Raw genomic sequence first — 24,366 nt, forward strand, 5'->3', positions numbered from 1 at the left:
GGTGGGAGCCCTCACCATCTCCTAGGGTCAGCACCCTCTAATTCCCTCTGACCCTCCCATCCATCTTCCTTGGTCCCGCCCCAGGTCATGACCTTTCACCTGACCCCCTGCAGCAGCCTCTTTTCTAATCATCACAGTTTTAAACAAGCATAACAGTAATACCTGAGCATTATAAAAATAAATAAATAAATAAATAAATAAATAAATAAATAATGCCATCAATTTACAAGTAAGAACATGAAAAGGTCTCCATTTTCCCTCTGCACTTCCACAGCTGAAAACCCCAGAGGTAACCACCGTAACTAGAGTTTCCCTTCTGTAACTAGTCATTTTATTTGCAAGAAGCAGACTTCAGTGAATATATTTTTCGTTTACTCAAAAGGATTTATATTTTAAATAAATCTTTGAATAAGGGCTTTCCCTGTATATATTACAATGAATTTTCTGAATGTAGCGTTTTGACCAAATTGTTTCTCAAATGATATATTAGTAAGATCTTTTTCAGCAGCATGTGACAGAAAATAAATTGATTGGTTCGGTTAGCTAAAAAGTCTGGCGTCAGACATGGCTCTCAGTAGGGTTTGAACAATGCCAGCTAGACTCGCTCTCTCCATCTGTCTCTGTCCCCCTCTCCTGCTTGTGCCTGCCTTTTCTTCTTTCTTCTGTCTCTTCCTTCTCATTCTGTCTGTCTCCCTCTCCTTCTCTGTACATTTCTCTGTGTTCTTGTCTTTCTATCTGTCCTCTCTGTCGCTATGCTGTGTTCTTATTGGATTCAGTCTTAGACTGGGGTTAGAAAAATGAGTCTTAAACCATCCTTAACTCATGAGTCTGCAAGAGCAGAAACCTAAATGCTCTTTCTCATGGAAGAACTTCGGCAGCCTTTGCTTGAGTCACACTTGTCTTGACTAATCACCATGGTGGGACCATACACCCGGTTGCTGGGCAGAGGTGAGGCGACCTGGCTGTCAGGTTTACCTGAAGTGTATGGCATGGGAGAACAGCAGTTCCCTCCAGAAGAAGGATGTGGGCAGACGAGAGTAACAGACATCAGCTTCTATTAAGCTGGTTGAGGGACATGCAGGTATCTTTATGGAGCCTCCACAACATGACAAAGGTTTGCTATTCCCACGTCTTCTTGTTTTAGGCCAAACATCCCTTGATCCTTCCACTGGCTTCATAGGCCAAACTTTTTAGACTTTCAACCATTTTGATCCCCTTTCCCTCATCAGTGCTGTGCTTTGTCCTGTATTTGGCATCAAATGCGACCCCCCTTTAAAATGTCTCACTTCACCCAGTGTACTATTCCCTACAGCATTGCAAGATCTCCTCGTTGATACCAAATTGCCACCCTTTCCCTTGGCAGCCCAAGAACTTGATGAGTTTTATCTGCAAAAACTCTTCCAACCATTTCTTAGTCACAGGTTTTCTTTTAAAACAGGTTTACTTGTTAAACATATGATTCTGACTCAAAAGTTGCGTATTTCATCCTGTGCTAGAGAGAAACATGTCCGCACGTCTTCAGGCTCTCCCAGCAGCACTGCTCAGTTTTATAACATATACATGAAAAGTGGCTGTCATTGTGAACTTGTGTCACACAGTTACTTTTGTTTTCCCAATGAGATTGAAATGTGCTTCTGTATGGAAAGCGTATTATGTTTCCCCTTCTCACATACTCTCTGAGGCCTGGTTCATGCTTTGTACATAATAGTAATATTTGTTGAGTGAATCTCATGCTAGAGGATATGAACTCTTATTTTTATATTCATTTCATCAAATATGCTTTGAGCACTTGCTAATTGCTAGGAGCTGAGCAGAGCAGTGGAAGTGCAGTGGTGAACAGCCAGATAAAGCTCTGAATCACAGAGCTTTTAGTCTAGAGGGGAATACTGGTAGTCAATAGGGAATTATGGTAAAATGGTGGCCGTTGAAATCAAGGAGAACTTGGCCTCCAAAGCAGGGGAAGCTCTGGGAGGAAGTAACGGTGAGGCTGGGATCTGTGGAATGTGCACGTGTCAGTAGGTAAAGGGAAGAAGAGGAGGCATGGGGAAAGAAGGTTCCAGAAAACAGCATGTGCAAAGTCCCAGAGGTTTCTCAGTGACATCTTATCAACTCTAGGCTAAATTCTTACCTTGTCTTTCAGTGCTTTTCCCAACATGTCCTCACTCTGTTTTTCCTATCTCAGCTCCCACCCACGCATGATCCATTATCATATCCTGAGTATATGCTTCCTCATAGCCCCGTGCTGCTGCCTGTGTCTTGCATTCCTTTTCTTTCCTGATGAACTCTCACCTTTCACTATTCAGGAAAAATATGTCACCTTCTCTACCAACTGGCCAGGCTTCATTCCCAAAGATTTGTTGTTTCTTCCTCTGAGCGCCCAGAGAATGTTAAATATCAATTATCATTTATCTTAATCATTGGTTTAGGTCCTTCTCAGCCTAGACTAGAAGCTCCTTGAGAGTCATCCTCCAACTCACCTGTCCTGTGCTCTTCTGATCAGTCCCCAGTAGCTGCTCCAGGCACATTTAGCTGATGCTCTGAGAGGTGACTTGTGATTGCTTGGGCAGACTTCAGTGTTCATTTTTCTACCCTTCTAGAATGTGTAATGTAGCAAATAGTTAAGGACGAGGCCTGGGGTGTTAGATAGCCTGGATTCAATCCCGGCTTGAGCAGTTATCAGTTGTCTAATCTTGAGAAGTTACCTAAATTTTCTGGGTTTTATCTACTCAGCTGTAACATTGTACTAATAATAGTACCTTCTCTTTGGAGTTTATGAAGAATGAGTAGCAGAATGCATGCAGAGAACATAAATCAGTACATGGTACCTAGTAAGGATTCAGTAAATGTTAGCCACACTGTCGTTCCATTCTTGTTTTCTTTTTCAAATGCAAATTTCTACTGGTTGGTGTGGGTGCCTTCCCAGACACTGGTGGTTGCCTTTTCCTTTGTGTTGAATGACTGAGAGTCCTTCAAGGTTTGCCCCTCAGTCAGCCAGCACTGGGCCTCTCCCACTTTCCTTTGGAGAGCTCCCCTGTTCAATGGCCTTACCAGCCCCCCTGCTGTCATCTCTCCAGTTGTGTCCCATGCTGGACTCTGGGGTCCCATCTCTGCCTGTCTCTTCAGCATCTTGCCTTAAGCTTCTGTCTGTCTTCTTAATTCCAGTGTGCCCAAAGTGGAAATTTATTATAAACTAATACCCTTTTCTACTTTGTACATCAAAGGTGCATCTATTAGTCATCTTTTAGTCATTTAAATGCAATTCTTTGAAATCGTCTTTGACTTACCTACCATGACCACTGGATGCCAAATCGTAGATGTATTTTCATAGATATCTTTCCAATCCATCTTCTTCCTCCTCACTCCTTTCCCCCCTCCCTTTTCTTGGTTGTTGCAGTAGGTTTTTAGTTATTATTCCTATATATTATCTTATTTGTCAGGAGCATCTTTAAGTTATTTAAATATATTTCATTTTTTTCCCGTGGGTCCTCAGCTCAAAAAGCTTATAGGGTGCCACATAATCTCCTTCCTCTTCCTAAATAGGCTTGCTTTGATATCAACTTGCCCATTTATTTACCAGCATTACCAGAGCATGGACTTTGGTGGAAATGGGTTTAAGTCCCAGTTTTACTATATTCTGGCCATATGATATTAGTTGAGTGGATTGAACTCTCTGGGGCTCAGTTTCCTCATATTGAAAATGGGGATGAGGGGTGCCTGGGTGGCTCTTGATTTTGGCCCAGGTCATGATCTCAGGGTCATGATATTGAGCTTGCAGCAGGCTCTGTGCTGAACATGAAGCCTGCTTAAGACTCTTTCTCTCCCTCTGCCTCTCCCCACCCAGAGTGGCTATAAGAATTAGATACAATATGGAATACACCTCTGGCCGCATAGTGTGCCCTCAGTGAGTGCATGACACCTCTGGTAGGAATAGTGGTCATTGTAGCGGAGAGAAGAAACAGACAATTACGGTACAACTGGAGAGCAGCTGTGTCGCAGGCATAGACAAAGAACTATGGAAATCCAGACCAGAGATGGGGAACCAATTCCAGATCTCTAACAGAAAGAATTCTCTCCTGTTGTTTTTTAGGAGGGTAGAAAGAACTTTCTAGGTGATAGGACTCTTGAGCTGAGTCTGGAAGGGTGGATGAGACAGTCAACCAGTGCCTGGTGCCAGACCCGCCTAAATCGAATCCACACATGTCCTAAATTTAGGATACCTTGGAAACTTTCATGTGCGTGTCCAGTAAGCCCTGCCAGGATGTTTTCAGATGACAGTTTTGGCAGATTATTCCTTTTTCTTTAGTCTATAATAGCTCAAGAAGACCCCCTCCTAGACAGCTGATACTCCCCTTCTTGCAAGTTTTCTGATCTCGAAGGCACAGAAGAATATTTAACAGAGAGGAGCACAGTAAACATTCGATCTCCAGATTGCACAGGGGGTTATGGCTCCTGCGGAGGCCCAGTCTGATGCCCTTCAGGTCTCTGATGGAAAGGTGTCTCTCCCTGTCTCACCGCCCCAACAGTTTTTTCTTCCTGGAACCCAAGTTCTCACTCTGCTCTTGGGGATATTCTCAGCTCCCCTTCATGTCCCCGGCTCCTGATGAATATCCCTGCTGGGGTCTTTCTTCATCGATCCTCAAGGTGACTAGCCACCAAGCCCCTTGGGGAACATAAGGAAAGCCCTTTAGTTTTTGGTTTTGGTTTTGGTTTTTTTTGAAGCTTCTGTTCCTTCTCCATCTCTTTCAAAGGGGAACCAGAGCAACTGGAATATTACAAAACCAGTTACTACAAGCAGAAAGATAAATCTCTTTATCCAGAACTCTGCCACAAAATGTTTGGCTAGATCCCCCTATTGGGGGGAGGACTGCTATCCAGCCAATGAACCCAACAGTTAAACTAGACCATATATTACTTGTTTACTTGTTGTGTTTCTCTATATGACATCTGCCCCCAAACTTAATGGCTTGAACCACAATGTATTATTAATAGATCTCACAATTCTGTGCCCCAGGAATTTGGGCTTGGCTAAACTCTCTTGGTGGTCTTTAGCTGGAAACTGGACTAGCTTAGGAGGGTTCGAGGCAATTTATCACATGCATAGCACTTTGGTGAGGTCATCTGGAAAGCTGGGCTCAGCTGGGCCCCTCTCCCTGTCCACAAGGTTCCAGGTCTCTATACATGATCTCATGTTAAATCATGTAAGAAATCTAACAGGGCTCTGTTTTTTTAAGAGGCTCTGAGAAACCAAGAGCCCTCTTAAAAATTAGTCTCGGGACTGGCATACAATACCTTTCATGAACTCTTGGTTGCAGCAGTCACAAGACAGCCCAGATCCAAGGGAAGGGACAGGCTCTCCACTTGTGGATAGGAAGGGTCAAAGTATTTCTGGCCATCTTTAATCCAACACAGTTACAATCTCTTACAAAAACTAAGATGTAATTAATCCCCTTTTACATATAAGAAAACAGACCCAAGACACCAAGTGATCTGTCAAATGTTGGAAGGAATAGCCATGAAAGAGTTGGGACTAGAACTGCTTTTCTTGCTAAAGGCAAAAATGCCCTTGTAACTAATAAATTTACTGATTCAGTGGAGCTCTCTATCCCCTTAGTCCAAGTCCTGAAGACCATTAGCTTGTGCTTTATGAATTCGGAACCGTGGGGAGGGGGGGAGGATCTGTGGCGAAACATTTGTCTTCCTGATCCCATTGCAATACTTGGGACTCAGCAGCCTGGTGCTACTGAGTCTCTTCTCTCATGCACTCGATACTTCTTTCTTTAGTTGATCTTGGTTAGACATTTGGTCTCAGTGACCGTCTAGGATATTGTCTTCAATCATTTCAGGTAGGAGAACTGGGCCTGGATTAAGTCCATAAGAAGATACTACATGTAATTAATTCATTGCTTATAACCAACATGATCTCAATGCTTCCATTCACTTTTAGGGACCAACTCATTCACCATTTTGTTTCTTATAATTGACTTCTAGAAGAGATGTTGAACCAAGTGACTTCCATTTTATTTGTTAAATAATTTAGAGCCCCTGATTCCAAAATGCATTCGAATCTATTTGAATTCATATATATTTGTGTGTATACCTATATATACCCTCTGATCTTTTACTTATTTATGTATATATGTGTGTGTATGTGTATACACATACATATGTGTACATACACACACACACACAAACACACACATATATGTTTATATACTTATATGCTTAGATATTAGATATATATATACATAAAAGATCAGAAGGAATAGAGGTAAAAATAATAACTATTATTTATTAATATTTATGTGCCAGGAACTTCCTGTTTTAAAACATTTTGTCATCAATTCTCACCGTCAAACAAGGAGGTGGACACAGTGATTCCCACATTACATGTGAGGAAGCTGGATCGTGGAGAGGTCTCATAACTGATCCTGAGACCACAGAGCTAATAAACGGTTAAGGCAGGGAGACTTGATACCCAGATCAAGACATAAAGTTGACTGCTCAGATCTCCTCTAATTCTGAGAATCTAAGGTTCCAAGTTATTCTCCTTGCTCCTTCTGCTTTCCCTATGGTTGGATGGCAGGAAGTGAGGAGGAAGAATTTTCCTTAATTGCAGGACGAGTGGGGAAGAGATTAGCATGGAACTTAAAATACATGACTGTCTTCTAAGAGTTGTCAAAGTAAATTGTGTCCCCAGAGACACTTAAAAGCAATTTGAGCACACATTTACACATGGTTGGGGAAGCGGGTGGCTGGTGTATCAAAGGGGATTTTAATGGAGTTCTATAAGCAATAGTTTGAAATGCTTTTGCATGAGACATTTCTTTGCAAAAACTCATGCCACATCTTAGTTAATCCGGGCCATCTGGAACCTCACTTGTCACTTAAACATTCATTTAACCGCTTTGTAAAAGCATTCTAATTAAAGAAGAATGGGACTTGTCCAGAGGAAATCTAGAGAACAGATATTGCAGCAAATCCATCCCTAAGATGAGACAAAACTGCTTTCCCTGATGAGCACTGCCCACCTAGCCTGTCAACCAACAGTCCTTCCTCCTGAATTTGTTGTAACTCAGCTTCTTTAGTGGAGCACGCAGAAATGTTGATTGCAATGGACATTTTCCAGTTCAAAAAACTTTTGGTGACTCATCCTGGCATAGCATGCAAAAACTTCTGAGCCAGTGGTTCTCAGAGTCCCCAGACCACCAGCAGCAGCGTCGCCCAGGAACATAACAGAAATGCGAATTCTCGGGCCTGGTTCCAGATCTTCCAGCAACCTGTGTCAGCAAAGCCTCCAGGCGATTCTGTTGCATGCTGCAGTCTGAGAACCACTGCTTTTCAGCCGGCCTTTTTAGATGTATTTTTTTCTATGTCCTTACAAACACTCTGTGGTCCAGCTAACTTGTATTCTTTTTACGTTTATATGGCTATGTGGAGACATGGATATAAATTTATGGTTTTATTTTATATATTTATATATGATAAAAATATATATGTAATAAATATAAATATATAGTTATTTGTATATTTAATATATAATATAAAATTATTTATATACTGTATATAAATTATATATTTTTGATATAGATAAATTATATATGTGTATATATGATTTCTGTCTCCTGATCTTTGTCCAGACTGTTTTATAGTACATGGATTACACTTTCTTCTCTACCATCCTGACCCAGGCTCTGTTGTCCACTTTAAAAGACATTTGTTGGAGAAAACCTTTCCGTCCCTCTACCAAACATGACCCTTACATCCCAAAAACTTGGTCCCACATTGTAATGGAATTTATTTTAAATTCCATTTAAAATAAATGGAAGTGGCTATGGGTTTATTATGTATTCAACCCATTCTGTAAACATCCCTTCTATCGAGCATTGTACGAGGTGTTGGGGATATACTGGTAAACGAGGCAAAAGTTTCAGGATCTTATAAATCAGGTAAGGTGGACTTTTCTAACCCCCTGTCATAGATCATAGATTTTTGAGGGAGTGCGGGTGTCTTGTACCGCCAGTTGTCCCCCAGGCTGTATTAAGTTTCGGTGAGCAGGGTGGAAGGCAATGTGCTAGTCTTCTCTGGTCTGCAGAGGATGCATAGGAGTCTTGTGTTCTCATTGGTAGTGGCACACTGTAGTGCGTGCCGAGGAAAGAGAGGCCATGCTATTGGGGCACCTCACCTCTTCTAAACCAGGCTTTCTTAACCTCACCACTGTGGACGTTGTAAATTAAGTGATTGTTTTTTTGTGGAGTGAGGGACAGTCTTATCCATTGTCAGACATGTAGCACCTCTGACTTCTACCCACTGGTGCCAATAGCATCACCCTTCCCAGTTGTGACAACAACAGATGTCTCTAGACATTTCCAAGTACCCCTTGGTGAGCCAAACCAACCTGGGTTGAATCCAACTGGGTGTATGTTTCCTACAGAAAATAAGACTTCAGAAAAAAATAAAAACTCTCCTTAGATGTTTGTAGGACCATTATGCAGAAAAAGAATTCGAGATAGAAATGTATAATTGAGTCAGAGGGTGAAGCTGGAGGTTGACAGAGAACCAGTTGTGGAAGGAACTTTCTTAACTTCAGGACAGTCTTTAAGATTTTATTTATTTATTTGACAGACAGAGATCACAAGTAGGCAGAGAGGCAGGTAGAGAGAGAGGAAGCGAAGCAAGCTCCCTGCTGAGCAGAGAGCCCGATGCGGGGCTCGATCCCAGGACCCTGGGATCATGACCCAAGCCAAAGGCAGAGGCTTTAACCCACTGAGCCACCCAGGTGCCTCAGGACAGTCTTAAGTTTAGAAAGTAATGCAGTGGGCTATGGTCCCTAGGAATCCAGGTCTGGAAATACTTCATTTTAGAGAGGATTTGGGGATTTCAGGATTTTGAGGATCCTACAAGTTCTGAGATTCAGCGATTCTGATTGTTTCTAAAGTGGCTTTTAAAAAACAGAATCATCCCTTGGGGACTTTGGGAAGGGGGCAGAGTGAAGTAATAATGAGGAAATTGATGTCCTGGCCTTTGAGTCAAACTGCCTGGACTAGATCCCAGCTCAGCGTTCACCTTGGGCACATTCTGAGCCTTCCGTGTGTTTGTTTCCTCATCTACAAAACGGGTGCCTTTGTAGTTCCTGTCTCAGGAGCAGCTGTGGGGACTAAATCAGATAATATGGGGAGAGCCCTCGGTAAGTAAACTCAGCCAGTGCGCTTTGCCTGATCCCCAGAGAGCTTGCAAATTTAGCTACTTCTGGCTAGTGGTGGTGTTATGTGTGTTTTGGAGCCGTTCATGAAAGGATAAATAGTTTTGTTATTTGCAAGGGTAGTATAATTCAAATATAGGAATGAAAAAATAGCCACGACAGGTAACCAGTCTTATTTCTGTCTGGTTCCTGATCTGTACACAAAGGTTAGAATTTTTAAGGAAACTCCATTAGTCAGTTAACACTCGGGCTCAATTTTTATTAATCATTTTTTTCAGTGATGTTTATCTTCACTTACTTAATTTAGATTCTTGAATGCAGACTTCAAGAGAATGTTTATTTTTCTCAATTCATTGCTAGAAAGCAAAGATTAGAAAGTTATCAGGAAAGATAGAAGAATATGACGTGGCTTACTTAGGGCAGCTGACTCACGCGTGCCGAAGCCTTGATAAGAATCTTGAACCCATCAGTCATGTGGCTGCTATGATCGGAGTTCCAAATAAAAACCTCATATTTTCTACTCTGTGTTACTTAAAAATCAAAGTATGTCTGTCATTAGACAGCATCAGGCTGGATATGATGTAGAGGGGAAATGCAAGTCAAACAGATACCAAGACACGAGTTTGGTATTTTTCCTATGCATCCTTACCTATCCCTTCCAACTTAGCCAATCTAATTCAAATAACATAAAATTCTTTCTTTCCTTTTACTGATTGCTGATTTTTAAAGTAGGAAATAAAGGACTTTTCTTAGGCTTACCCAACCACCCCACAGCATGCAAGAGTAACTTTCTACAACCGTCTGTGCAAGAGACCACGGATGCCTCCCCCTGAGCCCCTGTGGAATGAGCTGTCCAAGTAACCTTCTTTCAGGCATCCATTATCCAGCATACTTACCGTATAGGTCAAATAGGGAAAAGACTGGTGAAATGTGTATGACATCCATGGTATTCCCCCTTGAGGTTGAACTTCAAAGGGAAATCTGCCATCACTATTTACTTCTGTATGGCAGGAGCTCCTAGTAACCTCAGGTAATGCAAATAAAGTGAGAACAATGGATGAACAGACCATGGAGAGATCATTTTTTTAAAAAAAATTAAACCTAATTAACTTTTTATTGAGGTATAGTTGACATATGATATTATATTACTTAGATGTACAACACAGTGATTTGACACTTAATGTACTTTATGAATGATCACCACAATAAGTCTAGTTGCCATTGGTTACCATACATGTTATTGCAATGTTATTGACCATATTCGCTATGCTGTACTTTACATACCCATGACTTATTTTTTTACAATTGGAAGTTTGTATCCCTTGATCTTCTTCACCAATTTTGCCCATCCTCCCGCCCCAACTTCGAACATAAGGAGATTTTTATTGTGCACAAGATACTCATCATGCTGTGGGAATGAGGCGATCACTCTGGCCAAGAAAGACTTTCACAAAAATGTTCTGAGCGCTAATATAACTATCTATTCTAAAGTCTTCTTCTGCACATTCTGTTGTCTTCCCAACATGACCCTCTTAATATCTATATCCACATAAGGAATTTTAAAGTCTCTTTGCAGCTAAGATGTCCTGCTTCCTCAAACTGACCTTTTGTCCCATAACATACTTAATTTTGCCTTGTTTTCTGCACTTTTGCATTTCTGTAACATTGGAGATCCAGCCAAAATCCCGAAATCTTGTCTTCACTTAACTTCTGTTCCAAGCCTCAAAAATCATAAATCATCTGTTCTTCACTTAGCCCTTGATTGCTTTCTTTGGGATGGTAGATGAAGGGATGTTATATCTTTGAGTTATGATCTGAAAGTACGTTGAATCAAACAAAGATAATCTTACCTAGAACAAAGTATCTATGAAGGACTCGTCTGACATTCAAAATCATTTTTATGGAGGCAGGAAATTTTGCTGGAAAGAGATTGACTTAAGCCAACTTTGTTAGTTAGCTGGAGTTGTCATAACGAGTACCACAAGCTAGGTGCTTGGAACAGGAAATGTGTTGTCTCACAGTTCTGGAAGCTAGAAGTCTGAGGTCAAAGTGTCAGCAGAGCCATGCTCCCCCTGAAACCTGTAGAGGAAGGATTTTTTCCTTGGCTCTTCTTAGCTTTTGGTGGTTTGCTGGCAGTCTTTGGTGTTCCTTGGCCTGCAGAGGCATCATTCTAATCCTCCATCTCTGAGTATATCTGAATCTGTGTCCAAATTTCCTTTTTTCTAAGGACATCAGCCATATGGGATCAAGGCCTACACCAATGTCCTTATTTTTACTGTATTACCTCTGTGAAGACTCTATGTACAAATAAGGTCATCTTCCAAGGGACTGCAGGTTAGAACTTCAACATATCTGTTAGGAAAGGGAGAGAGGACACAACTCAATCTGGGACACCAGCTTAAGCAAAAAGAGGAGTTTATTGGAAAGATATTTGGTGACTTACTTAATTGAAGGAAGAGCTAAAGCAAGAAGACCTAAAAAGGCAAGAGCATGGTTGCCCAACCACCCAAGGAGCAGGACGTACTCCCAGCCCCACTAGGAAGCTGCTGTATCAAGCGACCTCCACTGACTTCCCCATCTTTGCATCACTCCACATGGCATTCAGAATACCAGGAGAAAGTCTGATTGGGTCACTATGCGGCCAGAAAAATTGGGAGCGCCATCATTTGCTCTCCCAACAACATGAAAACAACAGAGAAGAGATAATTCCCAAAGGCTTTGGGTTGCTATTACCAAAATAAAGGAGGTAGGATGTTAAATGGATAAAACTAAATGTCTTATCTAGACTCTCCAGCAAGAAACGAGGAAGGAAGCACAATTTGGGGAAAAAATATTTTCATGTACTCCAAATTCATGATTAATTCTATGTTCATAATAAATCCTTGATGATTATTAATATGGCCATTCAGAAAAATTTGTCAATCTGATATGATTTGCCTTTCCTATAAGTCAAGATCCTGGAGGGAATTCCAGCTAATCATGATTCTTTTACTGCATTGTCTTTAGTTATATTTTGCTACCATGTCAGGCTTATAGATAGAGAAAATGAGTTCCCAAGTGAGTCTTTCTCCCAATCTTTGGTCCCTTGTTCCCTGTACTCTGGTCCAGGTCAGGACACCTGCTGTGTTGCTGGCCACAGGAAGCCTCCTGTCACATTATGGTCAGCTGCTCCCTGATGCCTTCGAGGGAAGGGTATAATTCTTCCTTCTCCAGTTCAGAGGCACCCACTTCTCATGTTCTGGCACGGATGGGGCTCTCTTTCTTATTCCACCCTCTTTCCCAAGTCATCCCACCACCACCTCTTCAAAGAATATAGCCATTGTTATGTTAGTTACGCTTTGAATTAAGAAAAAAGAAGAGGTGGGAAAAATTAAAGCCAGTTGCATAAAATGAGGGATATAAGGGGGTGTCTCATCATTAAATGGTATAAAATCTTAAAGAATAGACTTATCCTCCAAGCTTTCTGTTTGCACTTATTCTTTGAAACTTCCAAAGAACAAAGAGCTGATAGACCTACTGGAGTATTTTGCCTGTTGTTAAATTCCCTGAATGGCCTGGGCATGAAGGTGATGATCTCCAAGACTGGAATAACATGCAGGGAGCAGTCTGAGAGTTAGAGACCACATTACTGAGTGGAGCAGGTTGCATCTCTCCCGGAGGAAAGAGGGAAGCTAGTACACTGGCAGAACAGGGACTGGTAAGCAGTGAGTCCGATGAGGAAGAGCACATCCCAGTAAATGAGGGTGAGGTGGTCTCTACCAGTAGGTAGGACATGGTGAACCAGGGAGTATTTGACATTTTACATTCTTGGCGTCAGAGAAACAATTAAATGGCTTAGTCCTGAAGTATTGCGTGTCATTTCTGTTCATAACTCCTTGGCCAGACCAATCATTTGGCCCCATCCAACTACAAGGAGGTCAGAAGCACATGTGCCCAGAAGGGGGAGCTGGACATATTTAGCAAACAGCAGCAATGACTTCCACTTGTCAAAATGCAGACTCCCTCCCCAACAGACTCGAATTCAGGAGATCCTTGGAATCTGCATTTTTAAATGGGCCTCCTCAGGTGAGTCCGATGCAAGGGAGAAGAGTGGAGTCTCTGGAACACTGACTTAGAACTTCACCTCAGGATGGCCAGGTGATCAAGAAGATGGGGGCAAATCTGACATCTAGTTCTTAGTGCTCAGATGTAGGGCCAAGCCTGGGAGACTTCGGTTATCAAAGGGGGCCACAGATGCCTGGACACTGCGGTCCAGAGGCCTAGACAGAAGATCCTGAAGTCCCCAGGCATGGAGGTAAGTGCTGGAGCCACACCTGAGACAGAGCAGGCCCTCAGGTGTGTATCAAATCCTCAGTGACAGGGAGAAGAAGAGGTCTGTGGGGCCAACTCCAGCAGTGACTCTCAGCCGTCATCTAAGGTTGATACTTATGTCCACAGAAGTCATGGGCAATATCACATCCCATTATCTAATTGCTTCTTTCTTACCTCTGTCCTTTACTGGCATCATCTTCCCTTCCTCTACTACCCTCTCTGTCTGCCTTCTCCCCATTATTTTCTCTTCTTTTCCTTCCTTATTTTTCTTCTTAGTCCCCCCTCCAACTTTCCTCTTTCCGAGTATTTCCTCTTCGTACACCCCTTCTTGTCTCTGCTCCTTCTCCATTCTTCTTTCTCCTGGATCATTCTTACCTCCTTCTCCCTCTAATTCCTCCTTTCCCGTGGTACCCACGCCTTCTATTCTCTCTCCAGGTATTATGCCATCTGCTGCCAGCCTCTGGTCTATAGGAACAAGATGACCCCTCTGCGCATCGCATTAATGCTGGGAGGCTGCTGGGTCATCCCTATGTTTATCTCTTTTCTCCCTATAATGCAAGGCTGGAATAATATTGGCATCATTGATCTGGTGAGTACCTGTGCAGACACTGCTAGTTTCCTCTCTTGATGAACTTTATTTGCTTGGGATTCTAAATAAACAAACAATATCAGGTTGGGTGGATAGTCTAAGAAAGATTCTGATAGCAGTCTGAGTGATAACAGTAACAACCGAAAAATGCAAGCTAACATTTTGGAATGTTTGCTGTATGCCAGAAAGTATGCTCAGACTCTACATAGGATCCTGACAACATCCTTCTCTCATCTCATCCAGATGAGAAAAGTCAGGCTCAAAAAGATGAAGTGACATGCCCAGTAAATAGCAGAACAGGTACTCAAAGCTTAGCGTTCAGACTACAGACCCTGAGGCATGTGAGGTGCCCCCAGAGGCCTTCAGCCCATTCCATGGCTTCCAGTGATCTGCAGAAAACAAGTCACAAGGGTGGAGGCTTCCAGAGAACAGGGAGAGACTCCTGGGCCAGGAGTCGAGAGAACTGGACCTTGAGCCCAGCTCTGTCCCTGACTCTGAAGGACTGCAATGAGAAGGTGCACTGGTCTTCAGTGGAGGAGCGTGTCTTGCAGGGGGTGTAGGAGAGCATCACGGGATGTGCGTGCCAGGCGTTTGCCAGCCCCTGTCCAGATGATCTTCAAGAGTCTTCCAGCTCTGACACACGGTGCTGATAGTGCCAGACTTGCAAGGAAGATCCAAAGTTACCGTGGGGTTCACTGGCAGCGATAGATCCCTAAGGAAGTTGTCAAGCAGTCACTTTGCAGTGGGGACCAGGTTGAGGTAGGAAGGGGATTGGAGATGACAGATTGAGAGTAGGCTCCCACCCAACAATCCTAGTTAGAGTAGGAGCTGCTTGTTCTTCTCTCCACCACATTCCCAGCCCCTAATCTTGCCTTGTTCTTTGTCCAGGAAAGGATATCCAAGCCAAGGCTGGGCCAGGATTTGCATGTGGTATGTCAGAACAAGAGTTCCTTGGGCTTCTGAAAGAAATGCTGGGGACAAAGGAGTGGAGAAGTAAAAGGGGATTCATACCAGGGAGACTGTATGGATATTTTCTTGAGTCCTATCCTTCTTCTTTCAAATTTCCAGTTTCACCATTTTCAAGGGAGATGAAATTCAAGTTTCCAATGACCAGTAGAGTAATAATTATGGCCGGCCAATGTTGAACACTTGCTGTTGGCCGAGCCCGTGTTCACTTCTTCATCACTTCTGTGACCCTCACTCAGGCCTCACAACCATGCCATGAGGTTGATCCTATCATTGCCCTTAGGAAAGGAGCATCGGAGAGGTTCAGCTATGAGCTGAAGTCAGACTGGCAGGGAGTGGCCGTGACTCTAGCTACCGCACTCCAGAGTCTAGGCTCTTAATCCCTGTGCTAGACTTACTCCCTAATGAAGAAGGCATTTGGAAGCATAAGGTTTTTGTGCATCAGAACTTTCAAATGGAGTACAACACTCTTACCTTTGGATATAGAATTTCTAAGGGAAATCATTTAGAGAATTGCTGTCCATTTTGATGGTGAGATAGAGGCATCCCTAATTCACTTCATGCAGCTGGGGAATGGGGCATCTGCTTGCCGTGAACATGCTTAGTATTTGCTCCATGATGCTGTGATCGCATTGCCTATCTTTCCACTCACCTGCACACTGAATTGGCCTAGAGAGAAGCTAGCACGACCCGTACGTTCACAGTACTGATACAGCTGATTCTCACCATTCTCAGTAAGTGGGCTCTATAAAGTTGCCACAAGTCCTGAATTAGCAAATACTGACTCTGCTCCTCGGAGAAATACAGGGCTAGTTTCCTACAGGTTCTGGTCACAATATTTTCATCAACTAGTCAATACATAATATATGCTGCTTAGGAGAGAGGCCCACGAGATATATGGTGACCATAAGGTTGATACAAAATAATGGAAAATAGAATCAGCAAACACTAATCAGAAGAAAGCTGGTGTAGCTGTACTATTATCAGTGATAAAATATATTTAAGGCAAGTCATACTGCTTGAGATAAAGAGAAATATTTCCTTATGAGAAAAAGGTCAATTCAATAGGAAGGTATATTTTAATCTTATAATATACTATGAGACAAGATGTTAGATAAAACACAAATAAGATAACATGTGTATCATATATATTATTCATGCATTTGCTCATGTATGTGTTCACAGGGGATGCAGGCTGACCTCGGACAGCTCTCTTCAGCCAAGGGCTTTTCCTAGACAAGGCTGATAACACAGAGCTGTCAGTAGACAGAATTTATAGTAGTGAAAAGAGTCTGTCAATCTTTACAAGAGATCCAGTGTATCACAATATCTAATACTAGTGAGGTTTATTCCAGGAATGTAACACAATCACTATAATTCACTGTATTAATAAAAGAAAGAGAGAAAATCCACAAGATCGTCTCTTTATTGCCAAAAATTCATTAATAAAATTCAGTATCTATTCATGATTTTTAAAAATTCCCATCAAACTAAAAACAGAAGAAAGCATCTATTAAAAACTTCCAGCAAGTATCATACTTTTTTTAAAAAAGATTTTATTTATTTATTTGACAGACACAAGTAGGCAGAGAGGCAGGCAGAGAGAGAGGAGGAAGCAGGCTCCCTGCTGAGCAGAGAGCCCGATGCGGGGCTCGATCCCGGGACCCTGGGATCATGACCTGAGCCGAAGGCAGAGGCTTTAACCCACTGAGCCACCCAGGTGCCCCAACCATCATACTTAATAGTAAAATATTGAAACTCCCCTCCTGAAACTGAGAATGTAAAATGGTGTCCACTACTATCTCTTCTATTCAGGATTACATGAAAGTCTTATCAAGTTCAATAATGCAAGAAAAATGATACTAGGATTGGAAAGGAAGAAGTGAAATGTTTATTATTGCAGATCATATGAGTACTTAGCAAGAAAATTCATAAGAATCTAGAGATGAAATATTAATAACAATCTTAACACAGTTGCTGGATACATTGCCATACAAAAAAATTTTCACCAGGTTCTACATACCAGCAACAAGCAATTAGGGTTAAGGACTTTAAGGTGGTACAATTTGTAATAGGATAGCAAGTCATATACTTAGGAATAAATCTGACAAAAGATATGCAAGACATTTACACAAAAAATTGTAAGATATTACTGAAATACATTTTGAAAGATTTAAGTAAAGGGAAGAATCACCATGTTTGTGAATTGGAAGGCTTACCATGGGAAAGACGTCCATGTTCCCCAGTCATTCTACCATATCTCCAATTAGAATCCTGAAAGAGCTGTATGGAAATTGATAAGCTAATTCTAAATTTTATATAGGAAAGGCTGAGGTGTAAAAACAGTCTTGAAGGAGAGGGGCCACAGTTCAAAGACTTTTACTCCCAGGTATATTGTGTGCAGGCAGACGGGGAAGGGAGGAGATGCAAACTCCACTCTCCGTTGGGTAGAGAGACTGGAGGATGATTTTGTCCCCATCTCATTTCTCTTCTTTCCTGGGGCCTTCAGCCCCTTGTGCAGAGACAGTCCCTCTGCGCCCTGGGATGCAATCCTATTCCTTTCTACCTTCGCGGTTCTATGTGCGATTGGCTTATTAGGAAAAGAGAACTTGGCTGATAAACCTTCTTCTCTCTTTCCTCCTTTTTTCCCTCTTGTGATTTCCCCTCCTTTTCCTCTCCTTCCCTGTTCCCCTCCTTTTTTCTCTCCCTTCCAATTCCTCCTTTGCTTTTTCATCTTTTTTTTCTTTTCTCACAATTTTCCTCCTTCCCCTCTGGCTTCTTTCTCTTTACTTCTTCCTTCCCATTCTCCCTTCTTTCCTTATGTCTTCTCTCCTTCCAACTCTCAGATAGAAAAAAGGAAGTTCAACCAGAACTCCAACTCTACGTACTGTATCTTCATGGTCAACAAGCCCTACGCCATCACCTGCTCCGTGGTGGCCTTCTACATCCCGTTTCTCCTCATGGTGCTGGCCTATTACCGCATCTACGTCACAGCGAAGGAGCACGCCCACCAGATCCAGATGTTACAACGGGCGGGGGCCTCCTCAGAAGGCAGGCCCCAGCCGGCTGACCAGCACAGCACTCATCGCATGAGGACAGAGACCAAAGCAGCCAAGACCCTGTGCATCATCATGGGTTGCTTCTGCCTCTGCTGGGCGCCATTCTTTGTCACCAATATCGTGGATCCTTTCATAGACTACACCGTTCCTGGGCAGGTGTGGACCGCTTTCCTCTGGCTTGGCTACATCAACTCTGGGTTGAACCCCTTTCTCTACGCCTTCTTGAATAAGTCTTTTAGACGTGCCTTCCTCATCATCCTCTGCTGTGACGATGAGCGCTACCGAAGACCCTCTATCTTGGGCCAGACTGTCCCCTGTTCAACCACAACCATTAATGGATCCACACACGTGCTAAGGTGAGTGCAGAGGGGCTTCGTGGAGTTTATTTGCATGATTCGGAACCGGTACCTCTCCAGTTTTTTTGTTTCCAGAGGGGTTGTTCTTGAAAAGCTGGGAAGCGTTTATGAAGATTAAAGAAAATTTATTATCTGGTCGTGACGTAGAATAGTGGATAAGGAGGACTTGGTCTCTGGGGAAGACTGACCTGTATTCATATCCAGCTTCTGTAGTTCTGTGACCTTGGGCAAGTCATTTAACCACCTGAACTTCAATTTCAATTTTTAAAAAAAAATTGAGATCCCAATCACAGTACCTACATCACAGGGTTTTTCTGAGTATAAAGTTAGCTAATGTGGGTAGAGCACACAGTACAGATCCCAACACCTAGTAAGCACTTAGCAAATATTATCTGCTATTATTTATAGGTGGTATTTTTGGTAGTGGTTAAAAGCATGGACTCTAAGGTAAAAGAGACTTTATTCTGACTCTTAGTGCCACTACTAACATTTATATAATCTCTCTTGATTTTATTTTACTCAACTGTAAAAAAAAAAAAAAAGTAACATCCATTTCATAGAGCTCTTGTGACAGCTAGAGATAATGTATTCACTTAGGGCCTGACACAAAGTAAGCGCTCATAATACTCCTAACAATGTTACTTATATGATTAGTAGGAGCAGTAGTAATAATATATGGCCTGATACCCTAAGATGGCCACAAAATAATGTGATAAATGAAATAAATAGAAGGATGGATGTGCAACAGTAATACCACGTGGTAAGAGGTACAATGGGGGTATGGGTAATTGAGAAAGGGAATTTGAGGAGGAAAGAAGCTGATTTGGCTTTAGAAAATCAAGAAGAGCTTCTGAGGAAAACATTTTTTAAGAATTTGAGACTTGGGGGAAAGACCAAGGAAACCATTCTAGCAAATCAAACAGCATGAGGCAAGAAATGCAGTGTGAAAGAACATGGGAAGGTCAGGTGGTTTATCCAAGGTCACCTGGGTTGATGGAGGTGAGAGCAACTTTGGGGCTGGATGTTCAGTGAGCAGTCACGATGCCTTTCTCTAAACCCTGAGAATTTTCCGTCTCCCCTGGGCTAGAGTCGTTCTCACCCATAAAAAAGCACGTGTTAAATAAGTCCATTCATCCTGTAGCAAAGATAAATTGTCAACAGCATTTTCTTTCCTTGCTTCGAGATGCACAGGCATTTCTAAAAAGCAGCTCCTTCGTTGACACAGTCATTTAATTTTTCTGATGGCAGTATTCAGCCGTCCCGGCAGCTGAAAATTGGGGAATTTTCATTGGCGTGTGTAGGAAAAGAAGAGAAAATAAGGTTTGCAGTGAAATAGAAACACTTTGCCTCAGAGACTGCTCAGAAGCCTGAATTCAATTTACTGCTACTAGGGTGGGCAGACTTATAGTTAAAGCCTAGTCTGGTGTTGAGATTCCAGCAGGTGGAAAGGCCTCCAAGACTACGGCTCTAGGCCAGCGTTCTCTCCTGATTAGTGCGCCTTAAGCGAGGGTCATATGAAGAATCCAACCAGGAAGTGTGTGCAGGAACTTCTGTGTGGGGGCCTAAAAGCTACTTGCCTTAGCAGTTGCCTGAGTCGGAGTTGTCAGCGACTCACAGAGCATGCCTTTGCTGATAAGTCCATTGTTCAGAACTGGAGGGGCTTTTCCCCATAGAAACTGTCCCAGAAACCATGGGGTTTCAAGGGCAGCCCAAAAGACCTGTTTTACTGACATGGTGTTTGATTTCCTGCTGCATCTGGAAAATCTGCGGTGGGTTATAAAAGCGAAGATGGTAGTTTCGAGGTGGCTTGTGGGTGTAGTCTCCATACTTTAGTTTTTGTATTTCTGCATAAAGTAGAGAAGAGTGCAGGAAGTTGGTCTGAGATACTTTTCTGGGGGAGGTGAGGAATGTTTTAAGAGCCGACACAGAGAGGACTGTTTGAAGGCTGAATCTGCTACAGTGTAAGCTTTGCAAGGACAGGAATCCTGCCTGTTGCGTTCACTGCTTCATACCAGATACCCAGTATGTTGCCTGATGTACAACAGGAAGTTAAACTCTTTTTTTTTTTAGTTACTATTTTTTGGAACTTAAACTCTTGATGGGTGAGTTAATAAAGCATACAATTAATTCTCTAGATCAGTTGTATGAGCACCACTTAAGAACAATGTATGTTTTTCTTAAAAATCCTATATGCAGGACATCAACAAATTCTGATGGATTCAAGAAATATAAAACCTAAATAATTAAAAGCAAAATCAGCTTTTTTCCTGTTGATCCTACCCTTCACCTCAGAGACAGTTAAAACTGGTCTGGTGATTTTTTAAATGCATTTATGAACATTCATAAAAACATACACATTCATAGATTTCTCTCCCTTTATTTATTTTATTTTTTTTTTCATCATCATAAGAGCACTCCTTAGTCCCCCATCCCCTAGTTCACCCACCGCCCACCACTTCCCCTCCTGTAACCATCAGTTTACTCTCTAGAGTTAAGAGTCTGTTTCTTGGTTTGTCTCTTTTTTTCCCTTTGATCATTTGCTTTATTCCTTGAAACCCATATATGAGTGAAATCTTACGATACTTGTCTTTCTCTGACTGACTTATTTTGCTTAGTGTTATAACTCTCTAGCTCCATCCATGTTGTTGTAAATAGCAAAATTCCATTCTTTTTATGGCTGAGTAATACACCATTTCTTCTTTATCCGTTCATCTATCAGTGCACACTTGGACTGCTTCCATAGTTTGGCTGTTGTAAATAATGCTGCAATAAACATAAGGGCGCATGGGTAGCTTTGATTTAGTGTTTTTGTATTTTGGGGGTATTTTTTGTACCCAGTGGTGCAATTTCTGGCTCATAGGGTAGTTTTGTTTTTAATTTTTTGAGTGACCTCTAGACTGTTTTCCAGAGTGGCTGTACCAGTTTGCATTCCCACCAAACCGTACATTTCCTTTTTCTCCACATCCTTGACGACACCCGTTTTTTCTTGTGTTTTTGATTTTAGCCATTCTGACAGGTGTGAAGTGACAGATCATTTTAGTTTTGATTCGCATTTCCCTGATGATCAGAGATGTTTGAGTATCTTTTCATGTGTCTGTTAGTCATCTGAATGTCTTTGGAGAAATGTCTGTTCATGTCTTATGCCCATTTTTTAATTGTTTTCTGGTTGTTGATTTATATAAGTTCTTTGTATGTCTCGGATACTAACCCTTTATTGGATATGTCATTTGCAAATATCTTCTCCCATTTCGTAGATTGCATTTTAGTTTTGTTGATTGTTCACTGTGCAGAAACTTTTTGTTTTGATGTAATTTTGATAGTTTATTTTTGCTTTTTTTTTTTTTTAAGATTTTCTTTATTTATTTGCCAGAGAGAGAGAGAGCACAAGCAGGGAGAGTGCCAGGCAGAGGGAGAAGCAGGCTCCTAACTGAGCAAGGAGCCTTGGTGAGCAAGGAGTCCCTGGTGGGACTCTATCCCAGGACCCTGAGATCGTGACCTGGGCTGAGGGCCAACTCTTAACTGACTGAGCCACCCAGGCATCCTTATTTTTGCTTTTATTTCCCTTGCCTCCAGGGACATGCCTAGAAAAAGGTTGCTATTGCCAGTGTCGAAGAAATTACTGCCTGTGCTCTCCTAAAGGATTTTTATGGTTTCAAGTCTCACATTTAGGTCTTTCCTCCATTTTCAGTTTAGTTGTCTTTGACAAAAGAGAAATGACTGACGATGGGAAGAAGACAGTTTTCTTCAATAAGTGGCATTGGGAAAATTGGACAGCCACATGCAAAAGTATGAAACTGGACCACTTTCTTATTCCCTTTATTTTATATAAATGAGGTCATTTTATATGTACTTTTTTGCACCTTGCTTTTTATCCCTTATGAATGTATTTTAGAGATCACTGCACCTCCGAACATGTAGATCTAACTCATTCTTTTTAACTGTTTCACAAGCGTGTTAAAATTTATTAATTTCCCATCAGTGGATATGTAGGTGTTACCAGTCTTTTGCTGTATCTATCAGTATTGTTTTTAATGCCCTTGAACACTTTTCTTTGTGTGTATATATTTCTTTTTTTTTTTTTTAAGATTTTATTTATTTGAGAGAGATAGAGAGAGAGAGGGGGAAGAAGGTCAGAGGGAGAAGCAGACTCCCTGCAGAGCCGGGATCCCGATGCGGGACTCCATCCCAGGACTCCGGGGTCATGACCTGAGCCGAAGGCAGTCGCTTAACCAACTGAGCCCCGCAGGCGCCCCTGTGTATATGTATTTCTTTTAGAGAGCTCCCCAAAGTAAAATCGCTCCATTTAAAAATATTAGATTTATTGTTAAGATCAACCTCACAGAATACTGTAGTGATTTGCATCCCCATCAGCAGGCTGTGAGAGTAGCCTCTACTCCTTCCTTTCACCAACACGATACATAATTTTTCTTTTACTATTTTGCTAATGACAGAAATGCACTGTCACTTAATTTTCATTTTCCAGATGATTTGGTAAGTTGAAACTCTTTTAAGTTAGTTACTGACTGATTTAAAAGTTGTTGGCATATATTTATCCTTGTACAAACTGCACCTTCACATATGTGGTGCTTTGTGTGACAACTTCGTTGTATTTTTCTAATTCATTTCTGAATATTATATTCTAAATATTAATCCTTTCTTCTATAGTTTGCAAATACACTTCATTCTCTTCTGCTTGCTTTTAAACTTTAACTCTTTTCATAAAAAAGTATTTGAATTTGGAAAGCACTGTTGATTTGACCTCTTACAGTTAACCTGTCTTCCTTCTTGAAATATTTTTCACATTAATTTTCCTAAACAGTGTACTTTCCTGGTTTGCCTCCTGACGCACTAGCAGCTCGTTCTTAGTATCTTTTATAGGTTCTTCCTTCTCTGGCTTCTAAATGTTAGAGCTCTTCAGGGCTCGGTTCTTCATACTTTTCTCAAATGACTTTCTCACTTAATGTGATTTGACCATCTATAGTTTTGGTGCCATCAATCGAGAGATTAATTTAATTAACAGCTCTAGATCATAGCTGTCCTCTAAGCTCCAGACCACAAAATCCAATTTGCTTCCTTGACAGCCTCACATAGGTGCCTCTTAAGAATCCCACATTTCATGTACCTAAACAGAATTCTCTTGCGTACCTCACCCAGCCCCTTATTCCAAGCTTCCAGGCTCTCCTCTGTCTCCATATGTGGACCTGCCATCTACCACATTACTGAATCTGGACACTCTCTGTCACTCTCAGGGAGAACCACCATGTTAAACTGCAGATTTAAAGCTTTAAAAAAGAAAAACCAATCAGGGGCGCCTGGGTGGCTCAGTGGTTAAAGCCTCTGCCTTCGGCTCAGGTCATGGTCCCAGGGTCCTGGGATCGAGCCCCACATTGGGCTCTCTGCTCAGCAGGGAGCCTGTTTCCCCCCACCCCGCCCCGGTCTCTCTCTGCCTGCCTCTCTGCTTACTTGTGATTTCTGTCTGTCAAATAAATAAATAAAATCTTAAAAAAAAAAAACCAATCAGCTGATATTGAAAATATGGAATTCGTCTAAATAAATGTGAAACACAGAATCCAAACACAGGGGCAAAAATGTAAACCACAGAAGTGAAGAATGATGCCTGAACATCCCGCTGCATGTTTGAAATTTGGAATTTGAGGGGCATCTGGCTGGCTCAATCAGTAGAGCATGTGACTCTTGATTTCGAGATCATGAGTTTGAGCCATGGTGAGGGTAGAGATTACTTAAAAAAAAAAGAAAAAGAGAGAATGAAGAGAATTTGGAATTTGTTAAGTGCAACTTCATTTTCCTCATGCAAGGCATTCATTGGCAAATTATGTCATTCTATGTTATTAATAATAATGATTATGATGCCCAGCATAACTCCAG

The 24,366-nt window shown here is 41.8% G+C and overlaps 1 protein-coding gene across 1 annotated transcript in view; it reads left to right on the forward strand.

Moving 5' to 3' along the window:
- HTR4 (5-hydroxytryptamine receptor 4) overlaps positions 1–24,366 on the forward strand; it is a gene marked incomplete at both ends in the record, with an annotated part of 127,959 nt that overhangs the window by 84,274 nt on the left and 19,319 nt on the right. The window contains 3 exons of the mRNA XM_080804271.1: positions 13,946–14,099; positions 14,988–15,029; positions 17,912–18,480. Coding sequence (XP_080660397.1) covers positions 13,946–14,099; positions 14,988–15,029; positions 17,912–18,480 — 765 coding nt within the window. The remainder of the gene's footprint in view (positions 1–13,945; positions 14,100–14,987; positions 15,030–17,911; positions 18,481–24,366) is intronic.

This window comes from Martes martes (assembly GCF_963455335.1).
Source record: "Martes martes genome assembly, chromosome: 5".
Taxonomy (NCBI): Eukaryota; Metazoa; Chordata; class Mammalia; order Carnivora; family Mustelidae; genus Martes; species Martes martes.